This window comes from Pelobates fuscus, chromosome 7, assembly GCF_036172605.1.
Source record: "Pelobates fuscus isolate aPelFus1 chromosome 7, aPelFus1.pri, whole genome shotgun sequence".
NCBI classification, from domain to species: Eukaryota; Metazoa; Chordata; class Amphibia; order Anura; family Pelobatidae; genus Pelobates; species Pelobates fuscus.
In genome coordinates, this window is record NC_086323.1 from 57,101,861 (window position 1) to 57,129,404 (window position 27,544).

Here is a 27,544-nt window from a genome sequence, read left to right on the forward strand (position 1 = left end):
GAAAAAAACACGGTTACCTATATTGTTGTTCAGTAGCAATGCAAAGTGAAAAATTATTTTATGTATGTTTGTTAGCGTGAGTGAGTGAGACTTATTTGTTGTTTTTTTTTGCGAAAGAGAAAAAATTATATAGAGAGAAAGAGAGAAAGAGAGAGAATATATATATATATATTATTATTATTTTTATTATTATTTTTATTATTTATATAGTGCCTGCAAATTCCATAGCGCTGTACAATGAGTGCACTAACAGACACGTAATTGTAACCAGACAAATGAACGTACAGGAACAGAGAGGTAGAGGGCTCTGCTCAATGAGCTTACATGCTAGAGGGAGTGGGGTATAGTGACACCAGGGCCGGCGCTACCTGTAAGGCGGACTAGGCAGAGAGCCTCAGGCGGCTGCAGCTTTGCCCGGGCTGGTGCGTCCATGAGGGCTCACCGCCCGGGCGCAGCCAGAGGAGAGGGGCTGACAGGAGGGAAGCGCTCAGCGCTCCCTCCTGTCACTCCCTCACTGTAGCGTGGCCGAGCCCTGTATGGTCCGCGGGTACAGGGAGCATCTGTCTCCTGTACCCGGCCGGACTAACAGGAAGTGAACACTGAGTGTGCACTTCCTTTTAGTCCAGCCGGGTACAGGAAACAGATGCTCCCTGTACCCGCGGACCATACAGGGCTCGGCCACGCTACAGTGAGGGAGTGACAGGAGGGAGCGCTGAGGGAGCTCCCTGTACCCGCGGACCATACAGGGCTCAGCCACGCTACAGTGAGTGAGTGACAGGAGGGAGCGCTGAGGGAGCTCCCTGTACCCGCGGACCATACAGGGCTCGGCCACGCTACAACATAGGTAGGGGAGGGTGGGGGGGAATAAATGTAAAGGGAGTGGGGGGGGGGTGAATAAATGGAAAGGGAAAGGGGGGAATAAATGGAAAGGGAGGGGAAGGAAATAAATGGAATAGGGGGGTAATACATTGACAGGGAGGGAGGGGAAGTAATAAATTGACAGGGAGGGAGGGGGAATAAATGGACAGGGGGTAATAAATGGACAGGGAGGGGGGTAATAAATGGACAGGGAGGGGGGGTAATAAATGGACAGGGGGGTAATGAATGGACAGGGGGGCGGGATAAATTGACAGGCAGGGTGGGGGGAATAAATTGACAGGGAGGGAGGGGGAAGTAATACATTGACAGGGAGGGAGGGGCAATAAATGGACAGGGGGGTAATAAATTGACAGGGGGGGATAAATGGACAGAGAGGGGGGATAAATGGACAGGCAGGGTGGGGGGGATACATTGACAGGGAGGGTGGGGGGAATAAATTGAAAGGGGGGGAAGAAATTGACAGGGAGGGGAATTGACGGGGTTGGGAGGGGAGAAGAGAGTGACAACGGGGGAGACGAGAGTGACAAGGGAGGGAGGAGAAGAGAGGGACCAGCAGGGGAGAAGAGAGTGACAAGGGAGGGAGGGAGAAGAGAGGGACAAGGGGGGAGAAGAGAGTGACAAGGGAGGGAGAGGGGGAGAAGAGAGTGACAATGGAGGGGGGAGAGATTGACATCACAATGCACCCCTTACACACAAAGACAATGCACCCCTTGCACACAGAAAAACACAATGCATTACACACACAGACACACACACACACACACACACACACAAGCAGTGCAACCCTTACACACACTCAATGCACCCCTTACAGGCGCACACACTGCATCCCGTACATACACAGAAACACACCTTGCAGCCCTTACACATACAAACACAGATTCCCACAATGCATTCCTTACACACATCAGGACATCCCCTACTCCACCTCTTGTGAACAAACTCATTGGTGGAACATGAAGGTGGACCCTGGGACCCAAACCTTGAGCTGTGTAAAGGGCATTAAAAAAAATGGAGCTGCTTCCCGTTCTCCCAGAACATTGATTTTTGTGACCACAGTTACAAACAGCCTTCAGAGAGCCTGTTCTACACCAGACCAGTGGAGCCAGACTGCAGCTAGAGCCCATCATCATCCTCATCTGGTTGGAAGTAGGCAATCTAGTATATTATTCGTGGCACTAATCTCTAATTTACCTCACATTAAAGAAACACTATAGTCCCCAGAACCACTTCAGCTTAATGTAGTGGTTCTGGTGTCTATAGCCTGTCCCTGCAGGCCTTTTAATGTAAACACGGCGGCACTGCAGCACTTGCGTTAGTTAACATGGCAGATCATATGGGTGGGGCATTGTGATGTCATATGGGGGAGAGTGGGGCGGCAAACTTTACTTTTGCCTAGGGCGGCAAAAATCCTTGCACCAGCCCTGAGTGACACAAAGGGTATAAGTAGAGGTAATTAAATAGGTTGCTAGCAAAGTAATCACTGAGAACTTAGTAGGTTATTTTGACAGTTGCAGGAGAGAAGTCATGGGATGAAAACCCACTAACAGTTTAGATGAAATGCTTTCCTGAAGAAGTGTGTTTTCAAAGATTTTTTGAAGGACAGAAGACTGGGGGAAAGTCTAACGGAGAAGGTAAGGGAATTCCACAGAAAAGATGCAGCCCTGGAGAAGTCTTAGAGGCGAGCATCAGATGTGGGAATACGGATAGAGGCTAGACGTAGGTCTTCGGCAGAGCGTAGGGACTTGTAAGCAAACACCAGAATCTTAAATTGAGCCCTATATCTAACTGGAAGCCAATGTAGGGACTGACAGAGGGGGGAGGTGTGGGAGGTGCGAGCGGACAGGAAAATTAGCCTTGCTGCCTCATTCATTATAGATTGCAGCGGTGCAATCTGGGAACACATAAGACCACTGAGAAGGGGATTGCAGTAGTCAAGGCGAGAAAGAACAACAGCATGGACTAGCACCTTAGCCGCGTCTGGTGTTAAATAGGGGTGGAGGCAAGCTATGTTTTTGAGATGGAAGCAGCAGGATTTGGCGAGCGACTGGACATGAGGGGTGAAGGAGAGGTCGGAGTCAAAGAGAACACCTAGGCAGCGAGCCTGCGAGGTAGAGGTGATGGTGGCGCCGTTGACTTGGAGGGAGACAGACACAGGAGTAGCAACACTTGAGGGAGGAAAGACCAGAAGTTCTGTTTTGGACAGGTTGAGTTTAAGGCAGTGAGCACCCATCCAGTTGGAAATCGAAGATAGGCAGTCAGAGACACGAGTCAAGATGGGCGGAGAGAGATCAGGAGAGGTCAGGTAGATTTGTGTGTCATCCGCATAGAAATGATAACGGAAGCCAAATGAGCTGATGAGTTTACCAAGGGAGGCAGTATAGATAGAGAACAGTAGGGAACCAAGGACAGAACCTTGGGGAACTCCAACAGAGAAGGGTTGGGGAGAAGAGGCAGAGCCAGAGAAAGACACACTGAAAAAGTGTGTATATATATATATACAGGGTATTTTATTTCAGTTATTTCAGTTTTCCACTGTCCCCATTTATTGGTCAAAGTAGTAGGGAATATATAATATAAGCTTTGAACACATCATTTTTCACCAGGAAATTCCAGTTCCCTGCTGAATTCCGAGTATTTAATATTTACAGGGTTATTCAAAAAAGTGAGAATTCAAGGTAAAATTTAAAGGGAATTTAAAATTTAAGGTCAAAATAACCGAACTGGGAAAATTCAGCTACTCAGGCCTTAGATTTGAAATTCTCTTTGAATTCTCGTTATTCTTAATAAAAGATAAGCTCATTAATACCTAAATTGTATAATACGTACCAAATAATTAACCCCATAAGGACACAGTGTCAGAAATAAAAGGGAATCATGACGGAATATTACAGTCATGTATCCTTAAGGGGTTAAAGGGACTCTCCAAACACCATAACCACCACAGCTTATTGTACATATTGAAGTGGTTAACGTAGACAAAAATACAGAAACTGTGTGTACAGTCAGTCAGGATTTTTTCTTGAAGAACATAGAAAGTTAACCCAAACTCTTGCAAAACTGCCCTTAGACACCTAAGCAGGGGGACAGAAAGGACATTTATCAGTGAAAAGGGGTATGTTTGGGTATTCCTGGTACACCTGTGCGCATGCCTATAGGTACAAGTGCTCTATGCGTGCCCATACCATTTTTAAACAGTTTGACCAAAACCAGAAGATTTTCCAGAACCCAAAGCCTACCCTCTTCTTGGGACATCATATGAGGAAGCCTAACCCTCTTCATCCTGATTACAAAATATTTTTGACGATAAGTGGGATTTCGCTGTGTATCACCAAACACTTTTGGTGCTATATATAAGCGAGCTGTGCAGATAGGGTACTTGGTGCGCCCCTTTAGAACATACAAACACACCAAGTTTTTGTTGAAGAGAAAACGATTTACTCAAATTTTATTGTGACATTTATCCTCAACAGATGATGATCTAATAATGTTGTTGCAAACCTTCCTGCCATGCCTGGCACATTCAGTGTACACAGTCCTACAGCTGCCATAGCCTCTCTATACCCATAGCCTCTATACTGTTAATATATATGATGATGTACACAGCATGTGAAACATGAAGCTGCAGGTGTCAGATGGCCATCGTGTCACATCACTGGTTCGGTACAGCAGCTACCTGTTCTAGAACTGATTATTCTGTATAATTCTCTCTGCATGAGCAGCTCTGGGTAGACAGAACAGCCAACACAAACTGCTGTGTAATCTCTGCTCTCGCCAATATTCCAAGAGACCTCTGTCTATAGACATACAGCTGGCCAACAAGACAATCTGGGGTAATGACAAATATTTAGGAATAAAGAGGGTGGGACACAAAGGTAAGAGCCTGGGCTATTCTGGAGCAAAATCATACATTTATCCCCGTGTCAACAGAAAGTGATGGAAGGTTATTGCTGATTTTTTAAAAATTAACAGACACCTCTCTGAAATGCACACCGTTGAGAAAAAAAACATTAAAAAATATGGATGGCTTTGTTTTCTTTTAAATTTACACACAAAATGTAGAAAATGAAATCAATATCCAGTTCACAGAAGCCAAATCCAGGGAAAACATTGCAAATTATAAGAAGAAATAGAAACACTGATTAACAAACATTAAAGCAGATATATTTCATCAAAGCAGAGGGTATTCTATGTTTAATTGCTGTCCATTATAGCAGTGCTACACTAGCCACTAACCGCTAGCAATTGGCAAGCTGAAATTCACCCTTGGACGGTATGCTATAGTGTAACTTTTAAGGCCTGGCTAGTAGCAGAGGACTGCAAATTGATATCAATAATACATACATTTTATAATGATGAGCTAAGTTTCAATATATATATATATATTACTATTTGTAATGAATGAATCTTATACTTCCTGGCACCAACTACTATTTGCAGAGAGCTCTGCCATTAAACCCCTCCGCCTGAAGTTCTGCAAACAGGGTTAGGGCTAGTGATTCTCTCTCCCTGTAGGCCTTCTCTGGCACATCAATAAAGGGAGAAGGGCTGTACTTCAGACCCAGCCACAAACAACAACTGCTGTACAGGGGTGTGTTACTTATTCCTGGGCCTAGCAAATTGGGTTTGTGTTAAGTATGTAGTACTGCCTTGGTTAATAGTGATTTTCTCCCCATCACAGTTTCAGGGTTGATTTATAAAAAAAAATATGCTTGTCTGTTTTCATGCCATAAATTTGCCATATTTTCAGTTTGAGACAATATTTTCTGTCATCTGTGTCACATGTTACTTGTTTTTTAAATTCTTTCTTTTTCTTTTTTTTTCCTTAAACATCAGAGCTAGGTATGTGTATCTCCATTACTCAATTAATTTTTTTCTTCCATACCATGTTCATCATTTGTTAATTTCTATCATTAATCTTCACGATTTTCATCTTTACTTATCTTTTCTACCTTTACTTCACTTTACTATTTCAGTTATCTATTTTAATTTTGCAAAAAAAAAAAAATAAGTCTCACTCACTCACGCTAACAAACATACATAAAAAAAACAAAAAAACATTGTCCCATAACTACATTTCTTTCCTTCTTCCATTTCCTATCCCTTGTTCCACATTTTACTTGTTTGTGCCCTTCACTACTGTTTTGTCGTGTGCCATTTTTCTGTCATTTTAAATAGTGGCGCTGTCAATGTAGTATGTACCTTTTATTTCCACATATTTTTTCCCAAGTGATATTACTCATTCGGCGTCTTATATTGTGAATGTAATCAATGGTAAAATCATAACAAAAAGTTGCAGAGAGACACATTATTTCGTCACATTACTGAAAAAGCCGAAAAACAAATCCCCAATGAATGAATGTGGAGAAACAGTTTTATACATAAAACAATTGTGCGAAATTAAACGTGGCGCAACAATTTTTATACATAACCCCCTCAAGCTTCCTTATTTATTTCTAAATGATTGCCCACAGGCAGCTAGCTCATTGCTTCCAAAGGCACATAATAAAAAAAAAGAAATTGTAACAATCTTCCTGTAAAGTCTAGATGACTGTTCTTTATCAGCTTAGATTGACATGTTGGCTACTAATGTACATTACTTCGAAGGCAGTGAACATCACAAGTGCGTTTAGTGTCAGTAAAAGCCGGTTTATCCAGCTATTTTTCATTTTGGTTAAAGTTGTATTTCCCCCCTATACTTATGACATGCTGAACAGACTCATAGTATGAATTATTATATTATAGTATGAAATGTAATAGTAAATATTAGTCATTTTCTAATCCAATAGTCATTTTTTTGTAGATTTTATAACACATGTATTCACCCATTAGTATGTTGGCTGAACAGATTATAAATAAACTAACTTTTTTTTTATGTTTTGTGCAGCAAGTATTTACCTACTCGTTTTCATGAACTGTTTGTTACAATAGTGCAATTCATTTCACTTTCTTGGTTTTAGATGGTTATGGTGCAAAATAAGAAGAAGAAAAAAGAACAAAAAGATTAGGGGAAACATTCACTACTGACAAATGTTCTTTGACACACCTTACATTTAAAAAAATATATATATATATGTTTTTTTTAAATTGTGTCTGAATAGTCCATGCCCTGGTTAAAATTGTGTTTTAATATTCTGTGGTTGTATATAGTGCTATGAAATGTGATGGCGGTCCATAAATTAATATTAATACTAATAATAATCCTGTAGTTTATATTAGATGTTAGGGAACCTTCTACACTCCATATGTTGTGAACTACATCTCCCATGATGCATTATAGCTGTTAGGAGCATTATGGGAGATGTAGTCCAGAACATCTGGAGTGCAGAAGGTTGTTTACCCCTGGTTTATATGATACACTTGCCTAGTTTGTTATCTGCAAAATAATCTTTATTTTCAATTTGACATAAAACAATGTCCATTGACTGTATCAAGGTGACAAGGAGCCAACCCCAGTCTGGTCTATTTTACTACAATCTGAAATTTCCTGAAATGTCAATTGACTACAATTCCCAAATTAGTGAATAAATTCCTGAGATAATGAGATAGCTACACACAAGACCAAGGACTGACAATCTAACATTTAATAAATGTCATGCTACATTTAAGCCTAATGTAACATTACATTTAAAGCAGCAGTGGGATATTTTATTAAGATGTTACAGTGTGTTCAATTGTCTTTACACAATTGTGTGATGGGGTGTTTTGTTTATCAAATTTAAAATCCTAATTCTATGTTGGAATGGTTACATGTATAACATAAAACAGGTTTCTAATATTTATGTTATGATCTGCAAGAAGAGATGTTTATTATAGTCAGTGTGTAAACTGGAAACTCCAAATTGAACACCTCAAATAATCATAACACATTGCTACATGTACTCACTTAAGGCAGCAATAATATAATATATATATTATAATAATATCAGCATATACCTATAACATCTGACAGGCATCTATCAATCAAGAAATCTTGAATCCAATTCATAGGTTGTACAGATTAATGTATTTATACATGTCTTAATTATCTACCTACCTGTCACTACCTGAACTTTATTTATTAATCTATCTATCTATCTACCTACGATTTTACTGAAATGCTGGGGTTGTAGCTCAAACAGTATTGCAGAAAATGTATCTCTCTCTCTCTCTTTCTCTCTCCCCCCCTAGCTATCTCTCTCTCTCTCTATCTATCTCTATCTCTCTCTCTCTCTCCCTAGCTCTCTCTCTCTCTCTCTCTCTTTCTATCTATCTCTCTCTCTATCTCTCTCTCTCTCTCTCCCCCTAGCTATCCCTCTCTCTCTCTCTCCCCCTCTCTAGCTATATCTCTCTCTCTCTATCACTCTCTCTACCTATCTCTCTCTCTCTTTCTCTCTCTCCCTAGCTCGCTCTCTCTCTCTCTCTTTCTATCTCTCTCTCTCTCTCTCTCTCTCTCTATTTATCTATCTCTTTCTATGATTTTTACTGAAATTCTGGTGTTGGAGCTCAAACAGAATTGCAGAAAATCCTCACTGAATTAATAATACAATCAGCTAATTCGTGGGACCGATGTGAGATTTAGAGACTGTCATAGACCCAGGGCAGAGGACATCAATCTCTGAGAATTCCAGAGACTGCCATCCATCTGGATAGAAATATCTGTTTATCTGCATGTCCATTATTTATAAATCCTTAACTACACAGACATACGGATCTGCCATTAATTTAGGTTTGCATGCATATTTATACATTTTATATTCTTTGACAAAGCACATGTTTGTCTATGTACAAAGATAGATAGATGAGCGATAGACAGACGCATAATAATAACCCATGTAATAAGTGAAGATAAATATACCATCAGTACTCCCTATGTAATAAGTGAAGATAACTATACCATCTGTACTCCCTATGTAATAAGTGAAGATACATTTACCATCTGTACTCCCTATGTAATAAGTGAAGATAAATGCACACTCTGTTTAATAACACCCTATGTAATACATGAGGATAAAGATACGCCCTGCACACCATATGTAGTAAATGAAGGTAAAAATACTCCTACTTAGCCTGTGCAATAAGCGAAGCTAAATAAACCCAACCCATGTAAACAGCGAGCTTTATTATTCCACTCGTTCATTTAGGTTTTTACCGTATTATCTCTCTCACTGTCCTTCTGTATATAGAGATGAATTGCTTTACACAATAAAGTCAGACTACTCAGCCATGCAATAAACTCAGAGATTGAATTAAAACCAATGAATTACCAGACATGAAATGCTTAATAAAAAGGGGAATTATTCGAACCTTGCTTGAGGTGAGTTCATAGTAATAGCACGAAATGTATGTGAGCAATGCAAGGGGACATTATTATCACATATAATCTTCTTATTACATGTGTGTGAGCAAGGTAAGGGGGCATTATTATCATATATTATCTTCTTATTACATGTGTGTGAGCAATGTAAGGGGGCATTATTATCATATATTATCTTCTTATTACATGTGTGTGAGCAAGGTAAGGGGGCATTATTATCATATATTATCTTCTTATTACATGTGTGTGAGCAAGGTAAGGGGGCATTATTATCATATCTTATTATTACATGTGTGTGAGCAAGGTAAGGGGGCATTATTATCATATCTTATTATTACATGTGTGTGAGCAAGGTAAGGGGGCATTATTATCATATCTTATTATTACATGTGTGTGAGCAAGGTAAGGGGGCATTATTATCATATATTATCTTCTTATTACATGTGCGTGAGCAAGGTAAGGGGGCATTATTATCATATCTTATTATTACATGTGTGTGAGCAAGGTAAGGGGGCATTATTATCATAAATTATCTTCTAATTACATGTGTGTGAGCAATGTAAGGGGGCATTATTATCATATATTATCTTCTTATTACATGTGTGTGAGCAAGGTAAGGGGGCATTATTATCATATCTTATTATTACATGTGTGTGAGCAAGGTAAGGGGGCATTATTATCATATATTATCTTCTTATTACATGTGTGTGAGCAAGGTAAGGGGGCATTATTATCATATATTATCTTCTAATTACATGTGTGTGAGCAATGTAAGGGGGCATTATTATCATATGTTATCTTCTAATTACATGTGTGTGAGCAAGGTAAGGGGGGTTATTATCATATATTATCTTCTTATTACATGTGTGTGAGCAAGGTAAGGGGGCATTATTATCATTTATTATCTTATTATTACATGTATGTGAGCAATGTAAGGGGGCATTATTATCATATGTTATCTTCTAATTACATGTGTGAGCAAGGTAAGGGGGCATTATTATCATATATTATATTATTATTACATGTGTGTGTGTGAGCAAGGTAAGGGGGCATTATTATCATATATTATCTTCTTATTACATGTGCGTGAGCAAGGTAAGGGGGCATTATTATCATATCTTATTATTACATGTGTGTGAGCAAGGTAAGGGGGCATTATTATCATATCTTATTATTACATGTGTGTGAGCAAGGTAAGGGGGCATTATTATCATATATTATCTTCTTATTACATGTGCGTGAGCAAGGTAAGGTGGCATTATTATCATATCTTATTATTACATGTGTGTGAGCAAGGTAAGGGGGCATTATTATCATATATTATCTTCTAATTACATGTGTGTGAGCAATGTAAGGGGGCATTATTATCATATGTTATCTTCTTATTACATGTGTGTGAGCAAGGTAAGGGGGCATTATTATCATATATTATCTTCTTATTGCATGTGTGTGAGCAATGTAAGGGGGCATTATTATCATATGTTATCTTCTAATTACATGTGTGTGAGCAAGGTAAGGGGGGTTATTATCATATGTTATCTTCTAATTACATGTGTGTGAGCAAGGTAAGGGGGGTTATTATCATTTATTATCTTCTTATTACATGTGTGTGAGCAAGGTAAGGGGGCATTATTATCATTTATTATCTTATTACATGTATGTGAGCAATGTAAGGGGGCATTATTATCATATGTTATCTTCTAATTACATGTGTGAGCAAGGTAAGGGGGCATTATTATCATATATTATATTATTATTACATGTGTGTGTGTGAGCAAGGTAAGGGGGCATTATTATCATATATTATCTTATTATTACATGTGAGTGTGTGAGCAAGGTAAGGGGACATTATTATCATATATTATCTTATTACATGTATGTGAGAAAGGCAAGGGAATAATATTAGCATATATTATCTAATTATCACATGTGTGTGAGCAAGGTAAGGGGACATTATTATCATATATTATCTTATTATTACATGTATGTGAGAAAGGCAAGGGAACAATATTAGCATATATTATCTAATTATCACATCTATGTGAGCAAGGCAAGGGGACATTAATATCATATATTAGTGAGCAATGTAAGGGGGCATTGTTATCATATATTATCTTATTATTACATGTGTGTGAGCAAGGTAAGGGGACATTAATATAATATATTATCTTATTACATGTATGTGAGCAAGGCAAGGGGACATATATTATCATATTACATATGTGTGAGCAATATAAAGGGACATGTTATCTTATTATTACATGTATGTGAGCAAGGCAAGGGAACATATTATCTTATTATGACATGTATGTGAGCATATTATCTTATTATTACATGTATGTGAGCAAGGCAAGGGAACATATTATCTTATTATGACATGTATGTGAGCAAGGCAAGGGAACATATATTATCATATATAAACAAATGTGTGATCAATGTAAAGGGACATTTTATCTTATTGTTACATGTATGTGAGCAAGGCAAGGGAACATATTATCCTATTATGACATGTATGTGAGCAAGGCAAGGTGACAGTATCATATATTATCTTATTATTACATGTGAGCAAGGCAATGAGACATATATTATCTTATTATTACATATGTGTGAGCAATGTAAAGAGACATGCTATCTTATTATTACATGTATGTGAGCAAGGCAAGGGAACATATTATCTTATTACATGTATGTGAGCAAGGCAAGGGAACATATCTTATTATGACATGTATGTGAGAAAGGTAAGGAGACATGTATTATTAAATTAGATATATGTGAGCAAGGCATAGGAATGGGATATTCTCTTATAACATGTATGTCAGGTAGGCAAGTACAAAGCAGATGTACAAAGCAAAGAAACACATTTTATTATTGCATGTAATCAAAGATAAACGAGTCAGCTAATACAAAACATAATGTAAACATAGCAAAACATACACCTTATATCAGATAATATCCAGGAATTTGGCACCTCTAATCATATTACAGATATCTAATAGCGATGGAATTAGATAATAATCCCCCAGATTAATATATCACATATCGAATATATAAATAGATGTCAGACATATAACCCTGTTAAGTAATGTACAATGTTCTATGTAGTATAGTAAGATAATACAGAATATCCCAATGTATAATTAATTTAAGTCATATACTACAGAATATTCCAATGTTTAATATGATATAAATAGATAATAGAAAATATCGCAATGATCAATGTACTATAGCCAGATGCTACTGAATATTCAAATTTCTAATGTAATTAAATCAGAGAATATACAATATTCCACCTTCTTCATACACCTATCTGATGAAATTTCATAAACCCATATTTGGTCACTCTTATCAATTAAACACATTATACATATATCCTGCATACTCCATTAACATACTAAACGTTTATTACATGATGACTGTGTTATAAGGGAGTGTATAATATAGAATAAAGCACAGTGTGTCCCCAGATCACTCAGATCATATAACCCAGAGATAGTGAGATCACATTAAATCAGACACAGCTGGCAATGCTATATATCATTGCCCTGCTAGAACAGGCTGTACAAATTATATGACTGGAATATACACACGCCCACACTCCACACTAGAATTGATAGGGAGCAGAATTATTATCATTTTATTTAATTATGTACATTTATAGCACAGTTCTATATGGTGGAATATACCAACAACAAATAAATAAAAATAATCACCAACACACTTTACCTCAATTGATGCTACATTACCTACCCTATAGGGTCCTTCTGATGTTTGTTTGGTAAGGGGAACTTAAATAAAACTTTAAACAATTGGAAGGACAAAACTATTACCTGTGGAAGTCTATGAGAAAATAAAAATTGAGAAAACGTGTTTTTACCAGTGCAAAAATTGATTTATTAAGCACAAATGGTTTAATAAACTCATTATTGCACTGTTATAAAACGGTAAGTGATTCTTTGACTTGCTATTAAAACATATACTTATCTCAATTAATACATATTTCAATAGATATCATGATTATAATGTTTATATTATAATTGATAATTAAATTATATATCCCGATATAACAAATGTATCTCTCCAATAGATATCTCAACAAAATATAGCTATGTATGTATAATTCCAATAGATTTTTTAATATAATGTAGATTTAATTTAGATTTCCAGTAGAGAGATTTTAATATATTAGATAATATATTTATAATCCCAATCTATATCAAAATAAACCAAAGAAAATCTAAATCTGTGTTATAATCAAATAAACTTTTATTACAAATTAATATCCATATATGCAGATATGCTAATAAAAAATACTTTATAGTATACATTATAATTTCATTACCTATCCCAGTATAAAGTAATTTATCATCTCTGTAGATATTCTCATATAAAAAAATATATAATTCCAAAACATAATACATGTATATATCCCAATATAATATATAATATCCTATCATCCCTATAAATATCCCAATATAAAGTATTATAATTTATCATCCCTATAGATATCCCAATATAATATATAGAAAAGTATCATCCCCATAGATATCCCAATATAATATATAGAAAAGTATCATCCCCAGAGATATCCCAATATAATATATAATAATTTATCATCCCTATGGATATCCCAATATAGTGTATAATAATTTATCATCCCTATAAATATCCCAATATAATATATAATAATGTATCATCCCTATAGATTTCCAAATATAATATATAATAATGTATCATTCCTATAGATATCCCAATATAATATATAATAATGTATCATCCCTATAGATTTCCAAATATAATATATAATAATGTATCATTCCTATAGATATCCCAATATAATATATAATAATGTATCATCCCTATAGATTTCCAAATATAATATATAATAATGTATTATCCCCAGAGATATCCCAATATGATATATAATAATTTATCATACCTACAGATATCCCAATATATAAAAATGTATCATCCCCATAGATATCCCAATATAATATATAATAATTTATCATCCCTATGGATATCCCAATATAGTGTATAATAATTTATCATCCCTATAAATATCCCAATATAATATATAATAATGTATCATCCCTATAGATTTCCAAATATAATATATAATAATTTATCATTCCTATAGATATCCCAATATAATACTTTATCATCCATGTACATATCCCAATATAATATATAATAATTTATCATCTCCAGAGATATCCCAATATAATATAGAATAATTTATCATTCCTATAGATATCCCAATACAATATATAATAATTTACCATACCTACAGATATCCCAATATAATATAGAATAATTTATAATTCCCAGAGATATCCCAATACAATATATAATAATGTATCATCCCTATGGATATCCCAATATAATATTGAATAATGTATAATTCCTTTATGTTGATATTCCAGGATAATTGATATTATCAACTAGACATACACCAGGTCCCAAGTGGTTATCAACTCGTGTGCAATTTGTTAAAACCATTTTTTCTAACTTGGGAGATTGATTTAATATGAAACTAAATATTAAGGGAAACGTACATAACCAACAAACGTTAAATGATAGTTTTTGTTCTTCACCCCCAACGCCCCCAAAAACCCAGCCCCTAAAACGCATGGTGCATTTTATGAATATTCAGAATACAGCCCAGCTGTTTAGACTGGTCCAGTCATACTACAGCCCAGTTCACATGATTTACAGAAATCCTGCGGGCTGGGATATGTCACAGAGTTTACAGTGATGGATTTTCCGTTAGGGCTATAGGTCTCTGAGAATTCTTAATATCCATAGCTATTAAGTACATAAGGAATGATTTTCAAATGAAATTCACCCAGTGGAAAAGTAGAGAGTGAGTCTGCCACTGATTATAGTGATGATCACGATGATTGGTTATTATTTTTATTTATAAAGCGCCAACATATTCCATGGCGCTGTACAAAAGGTCACTGAACTCTATGCTGGGATTGCTGAGAGCAGAAGGGTCATTATTCAGAATTATGAAGGTAGTTTTACACTGCCATCAGTAAACTGTGTTTATATTAACTTGCTGAGATCTGAGAGTCTGCTAATGCTTGTTATTTGGAACACAATATTGTATACATTGTATACGCACGCACACACAAAATATACAGGCAACATAAAGGCACATTAATACATAGGTAGTTAGAGATTGATGACTGATTGGGCAGTAGACAGAGAGGAAAAAAAGTAATTTTTTTTAGTGGAATGTAGACAGAATATCGAATTTGCTCCATTCTTCAATATATTGCAATGGCCAGTAAGATCCAATGAATTACTCCATTAGATGAATAGGCATTTAGTAAACAGAGACATAGAAATATTAAATGAATAGAGGAGGTAATGGTTGGGCTATTGATTAGGCAAACGAATAGATCGATTAATGGGTCAACTTACAATTATATATGAATAGATTATAATTAGGTAAATGAGTAAATCCGACGTACTTAAGGAAATAGGACGTGTTCAAACTTCCCTATTTCCCTCATTTCCATCTGCAAAATGATTAATAATTCTATTTTTTAATTTATTTTTTGGAGTGTAGATGGAGCATTGTGTGTGGGCAAGCAGGAGCACTCACTAATATGTACATATTATTTATCACAGTGCAGGGCTGACACAAAACACACTCAGATAAACAAGCAGCAATGTGTGAACAGACATTTACATCATTTGTATTCAGAGTCCACATTGTGTGAGTTAAATGCATATTTGTAATGCATATATTGTGTGTGTGTGTGTGTGTATGTATATAATAAGTGTGCTTACATGTGGACTTGCTTAAAATAAAAAAATAAATACATAAATCTAGATATATATTGTATATATATATTATACTAAATACATTATATTGTATATAAATATATTAATATATGCATAGTTATATAGTAATAATTTAAAGTATACTATGCTATGGAGAGAAGGAGAGGGATGGGGTACGTGCGGTGTGTTTATATAGGTCTGTTTTTATGTCTGGTATACATTGTCATTGTTCTAGATATATTTTATCCAAACCTGTTCTGTGTGTATACTGCATGAATAAATGGTATATTTGTCAGATTTACTAGTACCTGGTATCATTTTAATGACATATTTATTAACAGTAAGTATTTAATTCACTCAGTTGAAGAAAATACAAGCAGGTGCCGGAAAACAAATCCGAATTTGGTAAATGTTGACATGAATGTGTGTTATTTATTTTATTACTTGATTTACGTTTATCTTTATCTGTACAGTTAATGCTAATAAAATATAGGAAATAGATGTCCCATCGATGAGTACAATAAAAGTCCGATTCTATAGCTGGCATTGATACATAGAGCGGTGAGAAGACTCAGATAGATTATGGACATTGCAGGGAGAGAATAAGATCACACCAGGCTAATGTATGGGTTTAACTGCCTGCTCTTCACCTCTGGGTTAATATCCAAGGAAATAGGATGGAAAATGATTGCTGGAATTCACCGAAACTAATTTCCACTGAGCTCCACAGATCCATTTGTCTCTGTTTGAATCCTAGTAGCAGGGGTGGGCTGCTGGGCAGTGATGGTAAACAAACATCACCTGTTTTTTTTTTTTTTTTTTGTGTTTTTTTTATAGAGACACACACACACACACACACACACACACAAACAAACACACACACACTCTCTCTCTCTCTAAAATTACACTAACATTGTGTGTTCATATATATATATAATTGATACACACATTGATACTTATAGACTGCATCTATTATATGTCTAAATTAATATTATCTGTCTATCTATCTATCTATCTATCCATCTACTGCATGTAGAAAGAGCTATAATAATATCAATATATACTTATATGACATACATCTGACGATCACTAGACATCTATCAATCAATAAATCTTGCATCCAATTAATAGGTTGTACAGATTGATGTGTTTATACATGTCTTAATTATCTACCTACCTGTCACTACCTGCCCATTCTATACTCTGTGCCCACCTACCATCTATCTATCTATCTATCTATCTATCTATCTATATTATCTATCTATCCATCTATCTATCTATCTATCTATCTATCTATCTATCTATCTATCTATCTATCCTCAACTAATCCTCATACTCCACTATTTTTATATAAACTGCAAAATGTGGCAAAGTTCATCACTTAAGGTCAGTGAATTAATTGATTAAGATGATAGTAACGACATGAAATACATAGCGATTAAAAAATGACTCCATTATTACACTATAATAGGGAATCTGAGCAACCATTTAACCCCTTTATGCGCCAGATGGATTTTATCATTTTGTAAACAATTTTAATTAATGCAGTGCTTCTGATTAACCCGGCAATGAAGAGGTTAAGCACACTATAAATCCACGAGGAATATTCCCACAATAAACTCTCGCGCATTATATTCAGATACATTCAAACACCAATAAATGCCCTTGATTTAACCCCTTTCTTACTTTTAAAAGGCAATCGGTGGAATTCTTTTATATTTGCAAACACTAGTTAATAATTACCATCAGCCGCCAGAAATGTGGGGGGAAAAATAAAAATAAATGAAAAAACTGAAAAATTATAAAATCTAACACAATGACAATTCTGCAAAAATAGCTGGTATTTAAACTATTTTCGCAGAATGTTCCTTTACCTTAAGGCTTTTTCATTCCCCCATCTTATGCCAGATTTTTCCCCTAGAATTAATATTTTGTAGTTATAGCTTTTATTAATACTATTTACATTTATAAATCCAGTTTCTAAATAATTTTAAAAGAGAAAACGAAAGCCCATATTGTTTGGTAAAATATACAACAGCCAGCAAGTATCAACCAAATGTCAATATATTTAAAAAAAAAAAAAAAAAAAGCAACAATATTATATACTTTTATATACAATGGGATAAAATATATTCACAAAGCAGTCCCATAGCATTATAAGCAAAATGTAACATACCTAAATGAACTGCGATTGACTGCAAGAATTACAGTAACTGTGTCTAAAAGTAACACATATATCATTATGTTAACAGCACGATGCCAAAAAGCATTTATAATACATTGGAAGGGTTAAGCTGGCCCTCTCTTAAATCAGTATATTGTATAGTGACTAGGATGTGATAAAACGCCATGTAATAATTAAATCCAACACAACATTTCAAGAACTGAAAAATAATTCCCCAAACTGCTCTATATGTATTTTTCAATGGCTTCAGCCTTGTTTGCGGTATTGGATGCTATGTACTAATAGTTGGAACTCGATGAAGGTTATTTATAAACAATTCTATTGCAAAGTTCTAAAATGTAAACAATTAGCAGAAACATTGAATTGGCTTTTCTGGTGACATCTCAACTTTTAGAATCTTTGAACACAAGTGTTCTCTTTGTATAACCCCAGTGACTACAATATATTATGGTTTTAAGACAAATATTACTTATATATCTTTAACTGAACAGTCCAGGCTTTTTATGATACAGCACAAAGCTATGTAGTTTATGATTCATAGAAATGGAATTAACTCAGTTAACGAACTAACGTTATAGAGAATATACAATAAAAAAAATCATATTCAATATTACATTAAAAAAAATAAACTCAGTTGTATAAAAGCTAAATGAAAGTCAGGCATTATCAGAGAATAAACAGCTGATATTTCTCAGTATGTGTGCTGCTAACACATTATCAGTGAGAGAGATAGTTGAAGATCTGTACAGTGCATCAGGTAAGAATGGGTTTTGGAAACTTTTGAGAGGTTAATGTTTTCTAGCGCAAATCCTTTATCTCTAAGAGTACAGGATGCTAATGTAGGCAGCCCTCATCCATCTCACCTCACTACTGTCCAACCACTGAGGCTGAGACCCCCTACTACAGGGGAGACCAAAAAGTAGATTTTCAGCTGTTGCATAACTACAACTCCCTAGCTGCTTTGCCAGTTCTGAGGCTTGGAATGCATGATGGGAGTTGTATTTCTGCATCAGTTGTGTATCTACTTCCTTGTCATCTATTCTCCTACTCTGACAGTCTAACAAGCACCCCATGGACTGTGTCTGCAGATACAATGTTAGGAAAACCGCTTCCCTTCCCCTCATGTCCCAACACTGACCATCTCCCTCCCTGCACCATCCTAGGATCCCCATTCTGCCAGATTTCTTTATTATTAAATCAATGAGAGAAATGAAATGCCTTACGTTGCATTGGCAGACCAAGAATCTCTGGAAGCCCCTTGACAGGACCGTCTGTGGTGAGTGCTGAGTTTTGCATCATTTTATTGAGAGGCAGCTGATAGGAAAAAATATATATCAAAATAAAATATATATATATTCTTTATGCTGGGAATGAGTACATAGGGAGATCCAGATGCTGCTCCTCAGCCATGAGGGTGGGTGTGAGGCTGTGTTTGGGGGGTCCAGGTGGATGTGGCCTGGCCAGGCTGGGCTCCTGGTTCTGATTCTGTCCCAGGTTAAGCTGGGATTCTGTTTCAGTGATGCTGTCCCAGGTTAGACTGAGCTCCTCCCTCAGTGATGCTGTCCCAGGTTAGACTGAGCTCCTCCCTCAGTGATGCTGTCCCAGGTTAGGTTGGGCTCCTGGTGCTGATGCTGTCCCAGGTTAGGTTGGGCTCCTGGTGCTGATGCTGTCCAGGGTTCTGCTGGTGTCCCAGGTTAGCCTGGGGTGAGCTGTCCTGGGGGTTCCTGGGATCCTGGTCCTGTCCCTGGGTAGGCTGGGTTCCTGCTGGATAGGATGTCCCAGGATAGGCTGAGATCCTGCCTCAGTGATGCTGCAGCTCTTCCCAGCCGGAGTGATGCTGAGGACCCAGGCAGCTTGATTCATTCACACTGCAGGACCAGCTCTGACGTCACTGCCCGCAGGGAGACCTCGCCTTCGCACCAATCACCGCCGGCAGGGGCGTGTCCAGGTGGACACACTTTGTCCTGAGTAGAACACTGAGGCGGACGTGGTTTATCCTAGAAAAGGGGCGTGGTTTGCGATGGACACACTTCCAAAGGCACTAAGCTCAACAGCGGGATGGGGCGTGGCTTGTGAAGAAAGCAGGTGTCTTGGTGAGCGGCATGTGCTGGACATTCTATGATGAGACTCTCAGGACTGCTCACCTCCATCATCAGCAGGACCATAAGCAACATTCTATAGAAACTGTCAGGAATAAAGTAGATTTTATAGGAATGGGAAGGCTGGAAATCACTGTAAAAACTTGGCATAGTAGGAATCTCATGGAAAGGACAGCTCTGTGGTCCTGAAATGAATTAATTAGTAGAATAGAGTGGGGTCCTATTGGAATAGCACGGAATGAAATGGGTTATGGCTCTAGAGACCACCAGTCCTACAATCCACAAACTGCTCACTGCAATTAACACGTACAGTACTGCACTTATATGGGCATTATATGGGCATTGTATGGGAGTTATATGGGCATTATATGGGCATTGTATGGGAGTTATATGGGCATTATATGGGCATTGTATGGGAGTTATATGGGCATTATATGGGCATTGTATGGGAGTTATATGGGCATTATATGGGTATTATATGGGAGTTATATGGGCATTGTATGGGAGTTATATGGGCATTATATGGGCATTGTATGGGAGTTATATGGGCATTATATGGGTATTATATGGGAGTTATATGGGCATTGTATGGGAGTTATATGGGCATTATATGGGCATTATATGGGCATTGTATGGGAGTTATATGGGCATTATATGGGCTCTGTTTGGGAGTTATATGGGCATGATATGGGCATTGTATGGGAGTTATATGGGCATTATATGGGCATTGTATGGGAGTTATATGGGCATTATATGGGTATTATATGGGTATTATATGGGAGTTATATGGGCATTGTATGGGAGTTAGTTGGGCATTATATGGGCATTATATGGGCATTGTATGGGAGTTATATGGGCATTATATGGGCTCTGTTTGGGAGTTATATGGGCATGATATGGGCATTGTATGGGAGTTATATGGGCATTATATGGGCATTATATGGGCATTGTATGGGAGTTATATGGGCATTATATGGGTATTATATGGGCATTGTATGGGAGTTATATGGGTATTATATGGGTATTGTATGGGAGTTATATGGGCATTATATGGGTATTATATGGGCATTGTATGGGAGTTATATGGGTATTATATGGGCATTGTATGGGAGTTATATGGGCATTATATGGGTATTATATGGGCATTGTATGGGCATTGTATGGGAGTTATATGGGTATTATATGGGCTTTATTTGGGGGTTATATGGGCATTATATGGGCATTGTATGGGAGTTATATGGGCATTATATGGGTATTATATGGGCATTGTATGGGAGTTATATGGGCATTATATGGGCATTGTATGGGAGTTATATGGGCATTATATGGGCATTGTATGGGAGTTATATGGGCATTATATGGGAGTTAAATGGGCATTATATGGGTATTATATGGGCATTGTATGGGAGTTATATGGGTATTATATGGGCTTTGTTTGGGAGTTATATGGGCATTATATGGGTATTATATGGGCATTATATGGGCATTGTATGGGAGTTATATGGGCATTATATGGGCATTGTATGGGAGTTATATGGGCATTATATGGGCATTGTATGGGAGTTATATGGGCATTATATGGGTATTATATGGGCATTGTATGGGCATTGTATGGGAGTTATATGGGTATTATATGGGCTTTGTTTGGGAGTCATATGGGCATTACATGGGAATTATATGGGCATTATATGGGCATTATATGGGCTTTGTTTGGGAGTTATATGGGAGTTATATGGGAATTATATGGGCATTATATGGGTATTGTATGGGCATTGTATGGGCATTATATGGGCATTATATGGGCATTGTATGGGAATTAGGGGACATTTGGGAGACCCTCCAAGATTAACAGGACATCGGAGGGACCCTAATCATTTTTTTTTATTATTATTTTTAACTTTAGTTTCCAGTAGGCTTTCCTTTTTACTCTATAATAATTCAAGTCAAGATAGTTGCATTTTCTACCAGGCTCAGATATAGGAGTCAGGTCCAGGTAAGTGCTTTCTGGGTGTTATTAGGTTCCAAAACAGTGGACTGGTATTTTAACTACCACAATTACCGCAATAAACTGATATGTAAGTAATTAAAAAAAATCTTCTTTGCACTTTATTGGCATTTGCATTACATTTCTTGCACTTTTTTGTTGTTTAACATCTATGGTCCAATAATACTGAAATCAAAAGGCATCAGAAGACAGTCATTGATATTATCAACTATATGATGAAGGCTTGAATTTGGCATCTAAAGTGTGAGTGGCCAATTATACCCAACGGTTGTCAAACCAACACAGTTAAGCACTATGTTGTGCCTTTCTTCTCATTTTTCCTAGCAGACCCAACCCTATTTATATTTGAAGATTGAGGAAGTCTTTGGGCTACAGTTTACTCTGCATAAGGGAAGTGTGATTCCATCTTTTATTTACACTGTAATACAAACCAATACAAACCATTGTGTGGAAATCTATTCACAAACCGGACTTTACATAGGACACGAGGCCATGCGTTTAGACTGGAAGAAAAAAGATTCCGTCTGAGGCAAAGGAAAGTTTTTTTTTTTGTACTGTAAGAACAACCAGGATGTGGAATTCTCTGCCTGAAGAAGTGGTTTTATCAGAGTCCATACAGATGTTCAAACAGCTATACTTGCAAAAACAGAATATTCAAGGATAGTGATGTACCGAACTGTTCGCTGGCGAATAGTTCCCGGCGAACATAGCGTGTTCGCGTTCGCCACGGCGGGCAAACACATGCGCGGTTCGATCCGCCCCCTATTCGTCATCATTGAGTAAACTTTGACCCTGTGCCTCACGGTCAGCAGACACATTCCAGCAAATTAGCAGCAGACCCTCCCTTCCAGACCATCCCACCTCCTGTACAGCATCCATTTTAGATTCATTCTGAAGCTGCATTCTTAGATAGAGGAGGGAAAGTGTAGCTGCTGCTCATTTGAAAGGGAAATTGATAGCTAGGCTAGTGTATTCAGTGTCCACTACAGTTCTGAAGGTCTCATCTGATCTCTGCTGTAAGGACAGCACCCCAAAAAGCCCTTTTAGGGCTAGAACATCAGTCTGCTTTTTTTTTTTTTTTCTGTGTAATGTAATTGCAGTTGCCTGCCTGCCAGCTTCTGTGTCAGGCTCACAGTGGATACTGTGCACACTTGCCCAGTGCCACCACTCATATCTGGTGTCACAATAGCTTAAGCTTGCATTTAAAAACAAATTTTTTTTTCACTGTAATAGATTGAATAGCAGTTAGTTGTCTGCAAGCGTCTGGGTATCAGGCCTTCAGCGTGTACTCTGCCAACCTCTGCAAGTGCACTTTGCCACTCATATCTGGTGTCACTATAGCGTGCCTTTAAAAAGAAAAAAAGTTTTTCACTGTAAGCTTATAGCAGTTAGTTGTCTGCAAGTGTCTGGGTGTCAGGCCTTCAGCGTGTACTCTGCCAACCTCTGCAAGTGCACTTTGCCACTCATATCTGGTGTCACTATAGCGTGCCTTTAAAAAGAAAAAAAGTTTTTCACTGTAAGCTAATAGCAGTCAGTGTCCTTAAAGCGGGTGTCAGGCCTTCAGCGTGTACTCTGCCAACCTCTGCAAGTGCACTTTGCCACTCATATCTGGTGTGACTATAGCGTGCCTTTAAAAAGAAAAAAAGTTTTTCACTGTAAGCTTATAGCAGTTAGTTGTCTGCAAGTGTCTGGGTGTCAGGCCTTCAGCGTGTACTCTGCCATCCCCTGCAAGTGCACTTTGCCACTCATATCTGGTGTCACTATAGCGTGCCTTTAAAAAGAAAAAACGTTTTTCACTGTAAGCTAATGGCAGTTAGTTGTCTGCAAGCGTCTGGGTGTCAGGCCTTCAGCGTGTACTCTGCCAACCTCTGCAAGTGCACTTTGCCACTCATATCTGGTGTCACTATAGCGTGCCTTTAAAAAGAAAAAACGTTTTTCAGTGTAAGCTAATAGCAGTCAGTGTCTTTAAAGCGGGTGTCAGGCCTTCAGCGTGTACTCTGCCAACCTCTGCAAGTGCACATTGCCACTCATATCTGGTGTCACTATAGCGTGCATTTAAAACCAAAAAAAGTTTTTCACTGTAAGCTAATAGCAGTTAGTTGTCTGCAAGCGTCTGGGTGTCAGGCCTTCAGCGTGTACTCTGCCAATGTAGGTATGTTTGTATCTGTGTGTGTGCTTGTGGGGCCAAAATAATATATCTTGCACTGGGGCCCTCTGTGCATTAGTTCCACCACTGGGGAAATGCACTGACATTTCTACACCTCTGTCATGTCCCATCCTCTCTACACATGCACAGAATACTGCTGATGTCCCCCCCCCCCCCCCCTTAAGTAGCCCTGCAGAGCACTATACTGAGGTTCTTTCTATTTATAATAGGTGGCTGCTTTGAGAAACTGTACAATTGTAAAAATAAATTATAAAAAGATAGATAAATAATATAAACAACATCAATATCCTCTTGGGATATTCATCAAGCTCGTGTTAGGTTGCGCACATTCACATCTAATTACTTCCCAGTGTTGCTAAAATATTAGCAGCACATTGAGTTTATCGGATACCTGTGAACATTCAGCAGATTATTAGCATATGTTATTATGTGACTCTGTTTCAATTTCCAGCCATTCCTGTTCTTCAATGTCCCAACCTCTCAATTCCTTATTTCTTTTAATCTAACCCTAACCCTAGCCCTAATTTAGGGGTATGGAAAGGGTTAGGGTTAGATTCCTGTCATCATTCCCTTAATTTTCCCTCGCTCTCCTGTTTTGCCACTTTTCCGAAATCTGAAGCACTTTGGCACTTCTGAAATTCTGCACTTCGGAATTTCGGCAATTCGGAAGCATCCAAATGTCCGAATTACCGAACAAATTGCACATGTCTAGTAGGTATGTTGTGGAAGTTGCATGTGGTGGGCTGCATGTTTGTGATGGATTTATATGTATTACTGTAAATTTGTGATTGTGATAATGTGATATTGTGCACAGGTGGAGGGATAGGGGCCTTCCTGCTTTCTTCCATTCATTCGTAAAATTTTTTTAAAATAAAATAAAAACAATGTTGCATCATCCCTTTGCGCTAGGTTACCGTTACCTAAGAAAGAATTGTATCTGTTGAGTTTATGAACCTGCCAGAAACAGTTAATTAACATATAAAAAGAAAAACAGTCTACAATGGTAAATAATATAATTATCCTCTGGGATAAGATTTACCCAAAATAAGATTGGTTAAATTACTGCTATAAAGGATCTCTGTGAAACATACAAGGTGATACATCAAAGTGAATTTCAAATTTACTGCCTAGGTTTCCAAATTCGAAGTTTATCTGAATTGGTGACTATTTCTAATTGGAGCTTTTAAAATGTGAAATTTGCTTTGAATTATTCTCACTTCAGTGAATTACTTTACTAATGTTGAGTCTTCACAATCCTTACTTGACATTCTTTTTCCATAATACACACTTTATGAATCATTTCAGCTTCATGTATTTTTAAAGTAGAATATATATATATACACAGTATATATATAAAATACAATTAGGGTTCCCTGTAATGCTTCTCACAGAGAAGCATTAAATCCAATATACGTCTATGAAAAGCATTGGTTTCATTTTTGTGCTTCGGCCTGAAGCAAACAGGACAATTACCTTTCCTTATTGAACGGGATGCCAAAATGCTTTCACAAGCTTTATAAAAGATACACCGTATATACTTGAATCTGATACGCCAACGAATCTAATAAGCACCTCAATTTTTGAAACCTGGAAGCTGAAAAATGTTTTTGCTGGCGAATGTAATGCGCATTTATACAAGAAGATAATACTATACAACATCGTGCTAAAATGAAAATGTTTATTGCCATATACCATAACAACATTGATGGTTTTTCAATTGTAATGTTCCATCTTAAGTCTATTCTTTCTTAAACCCTCTTTCAGGAACGAAATTTGCCTGTGTCAATTCACCAGTGTTAATTCACTAGTTCTAATTCGCCTGTGTGAGATCACCAGAATGAAATTCGCCAGATAATTTAGATTTTTGCCCCAAATGTCATTAGATTAGATTAAAGTAAAGATGGGATTTTCCTCCTGCTGTAGGTAGGGATTCCACTTTGGACATTTTTTTTTTTTTTAGAAATTCTTTATTTTTCGATGCAATGTCAGGGGTACAAACATAGTATAGTGTGCCACAACAGCATATACAAGTAATTTTCACATTTTCCAAAACATTCTACCGTTGAGGTCGAGTCGTCTTGTGCACCTTTTTCTAATATATCCGTCTGTTTGGTTATAGCGAGTTTACTGTCTCTACCAGTGATGGGTTTGTGGTCTATGGCGAGTCGCGCCTTAGGTTGGCGCCTGAGTGGTGGTAAATCTCTGGTAGGGGGTGAGCTCTATGAAGCCACCCGTCTCTAGGAGTGATATTGTGTGTGCTTACTTTCGTCTGTGTGAGAGTGGTGGGTGGTGTGGGGCGTGATGGTCTGTGTCTTGCTGGGGTACAGTCAGGGTTGACTGTTTGCAGTTGTTGGTCTGCCCCTTTGTGTCAGTCTAGTGGAGTTATGTGTGGTACTCCCTCGTGTAACCTACCCTTTGTCCCCAGGGTAGTAGGGGGGGGGGTGTAAGCGTCATGGTGCTGTCCGACCTTCTTATTACTTCTAGGTGTCTAGCCTGTCTATGTGAGGCACCGTCTGGAGTGCGTCGACTTAACCATTTTCTGCACATTTAACTAGAAAGAGCGTTAGTGTTAAGGAGGGAGAAGAAAAACAACCAAATAAAGATAAAAGCAAAACTAAAAAACACAATTATACGTTGTCCACAGCTGTCGGCAGGGGATGAGAGCAAAACTTTCCTGCCAAACATTACACCAAGGTAAATCTTTTACGGTAAGTATTGTCCCGGTTCAGGTATCTAGTCCGGTCTTCGGGCTCTTGGAGTTCTGGGCTCAGGTGGAAGATTGGAAGCCGCTGTGTCTGAGAGTGCACGGTGGGTCCCTTGGTTGGCTGCGCTCTGTGGTGGGAGGCCCAGTGCTGTGAGTAGGGTGGGTATGTCCGCTGGGTCCATGGCTTTAAATGAGTTCTCCTCCTTGGGACCTTGGTGTTGCCCATCTGTAAGTGAGGCCTGATGTCTGTAGGATCTTCGTCAGGGGCTGCATAGATTTTCTCCACAGCATTGTGGCTCTGCATAGATCTTGGAAGAATGATATGTGGCTGCTTTCAAATTTGTAAGGGGTTTGTCCCTTCAGTGCCGCTAACAGGGTGATCTTGTCAGTCATTGTTTGACATCGGAGTATTAT

The 27,544-nt window shown here is 37.6% G+C and overlaps 1 protein-coding gene across 1 annotated transcript in view; it reads right to left on the bottom strand.

Moving 5' to 3' along the window:
• Window positions 1-19,454, bottom strand: part of LHX4 (LIM homeobox 4) — an 81,227-nt gene extending 61,773 nt beyond the window's left edge. The window contains exon 1 of the mRNA XM_063427296.1: window positions 19,379-19,454. Within this exon, the coding sequence (XP_063283366.1) occupies window positions 19,379-19,454 (76 nt within the window). The remainder of the gene's footprint in view (window positions 1-19,378) is intronic.
• Between the last annotated feature and the right edge of the window lie 8,090 nt (window positions 19,455-27,544).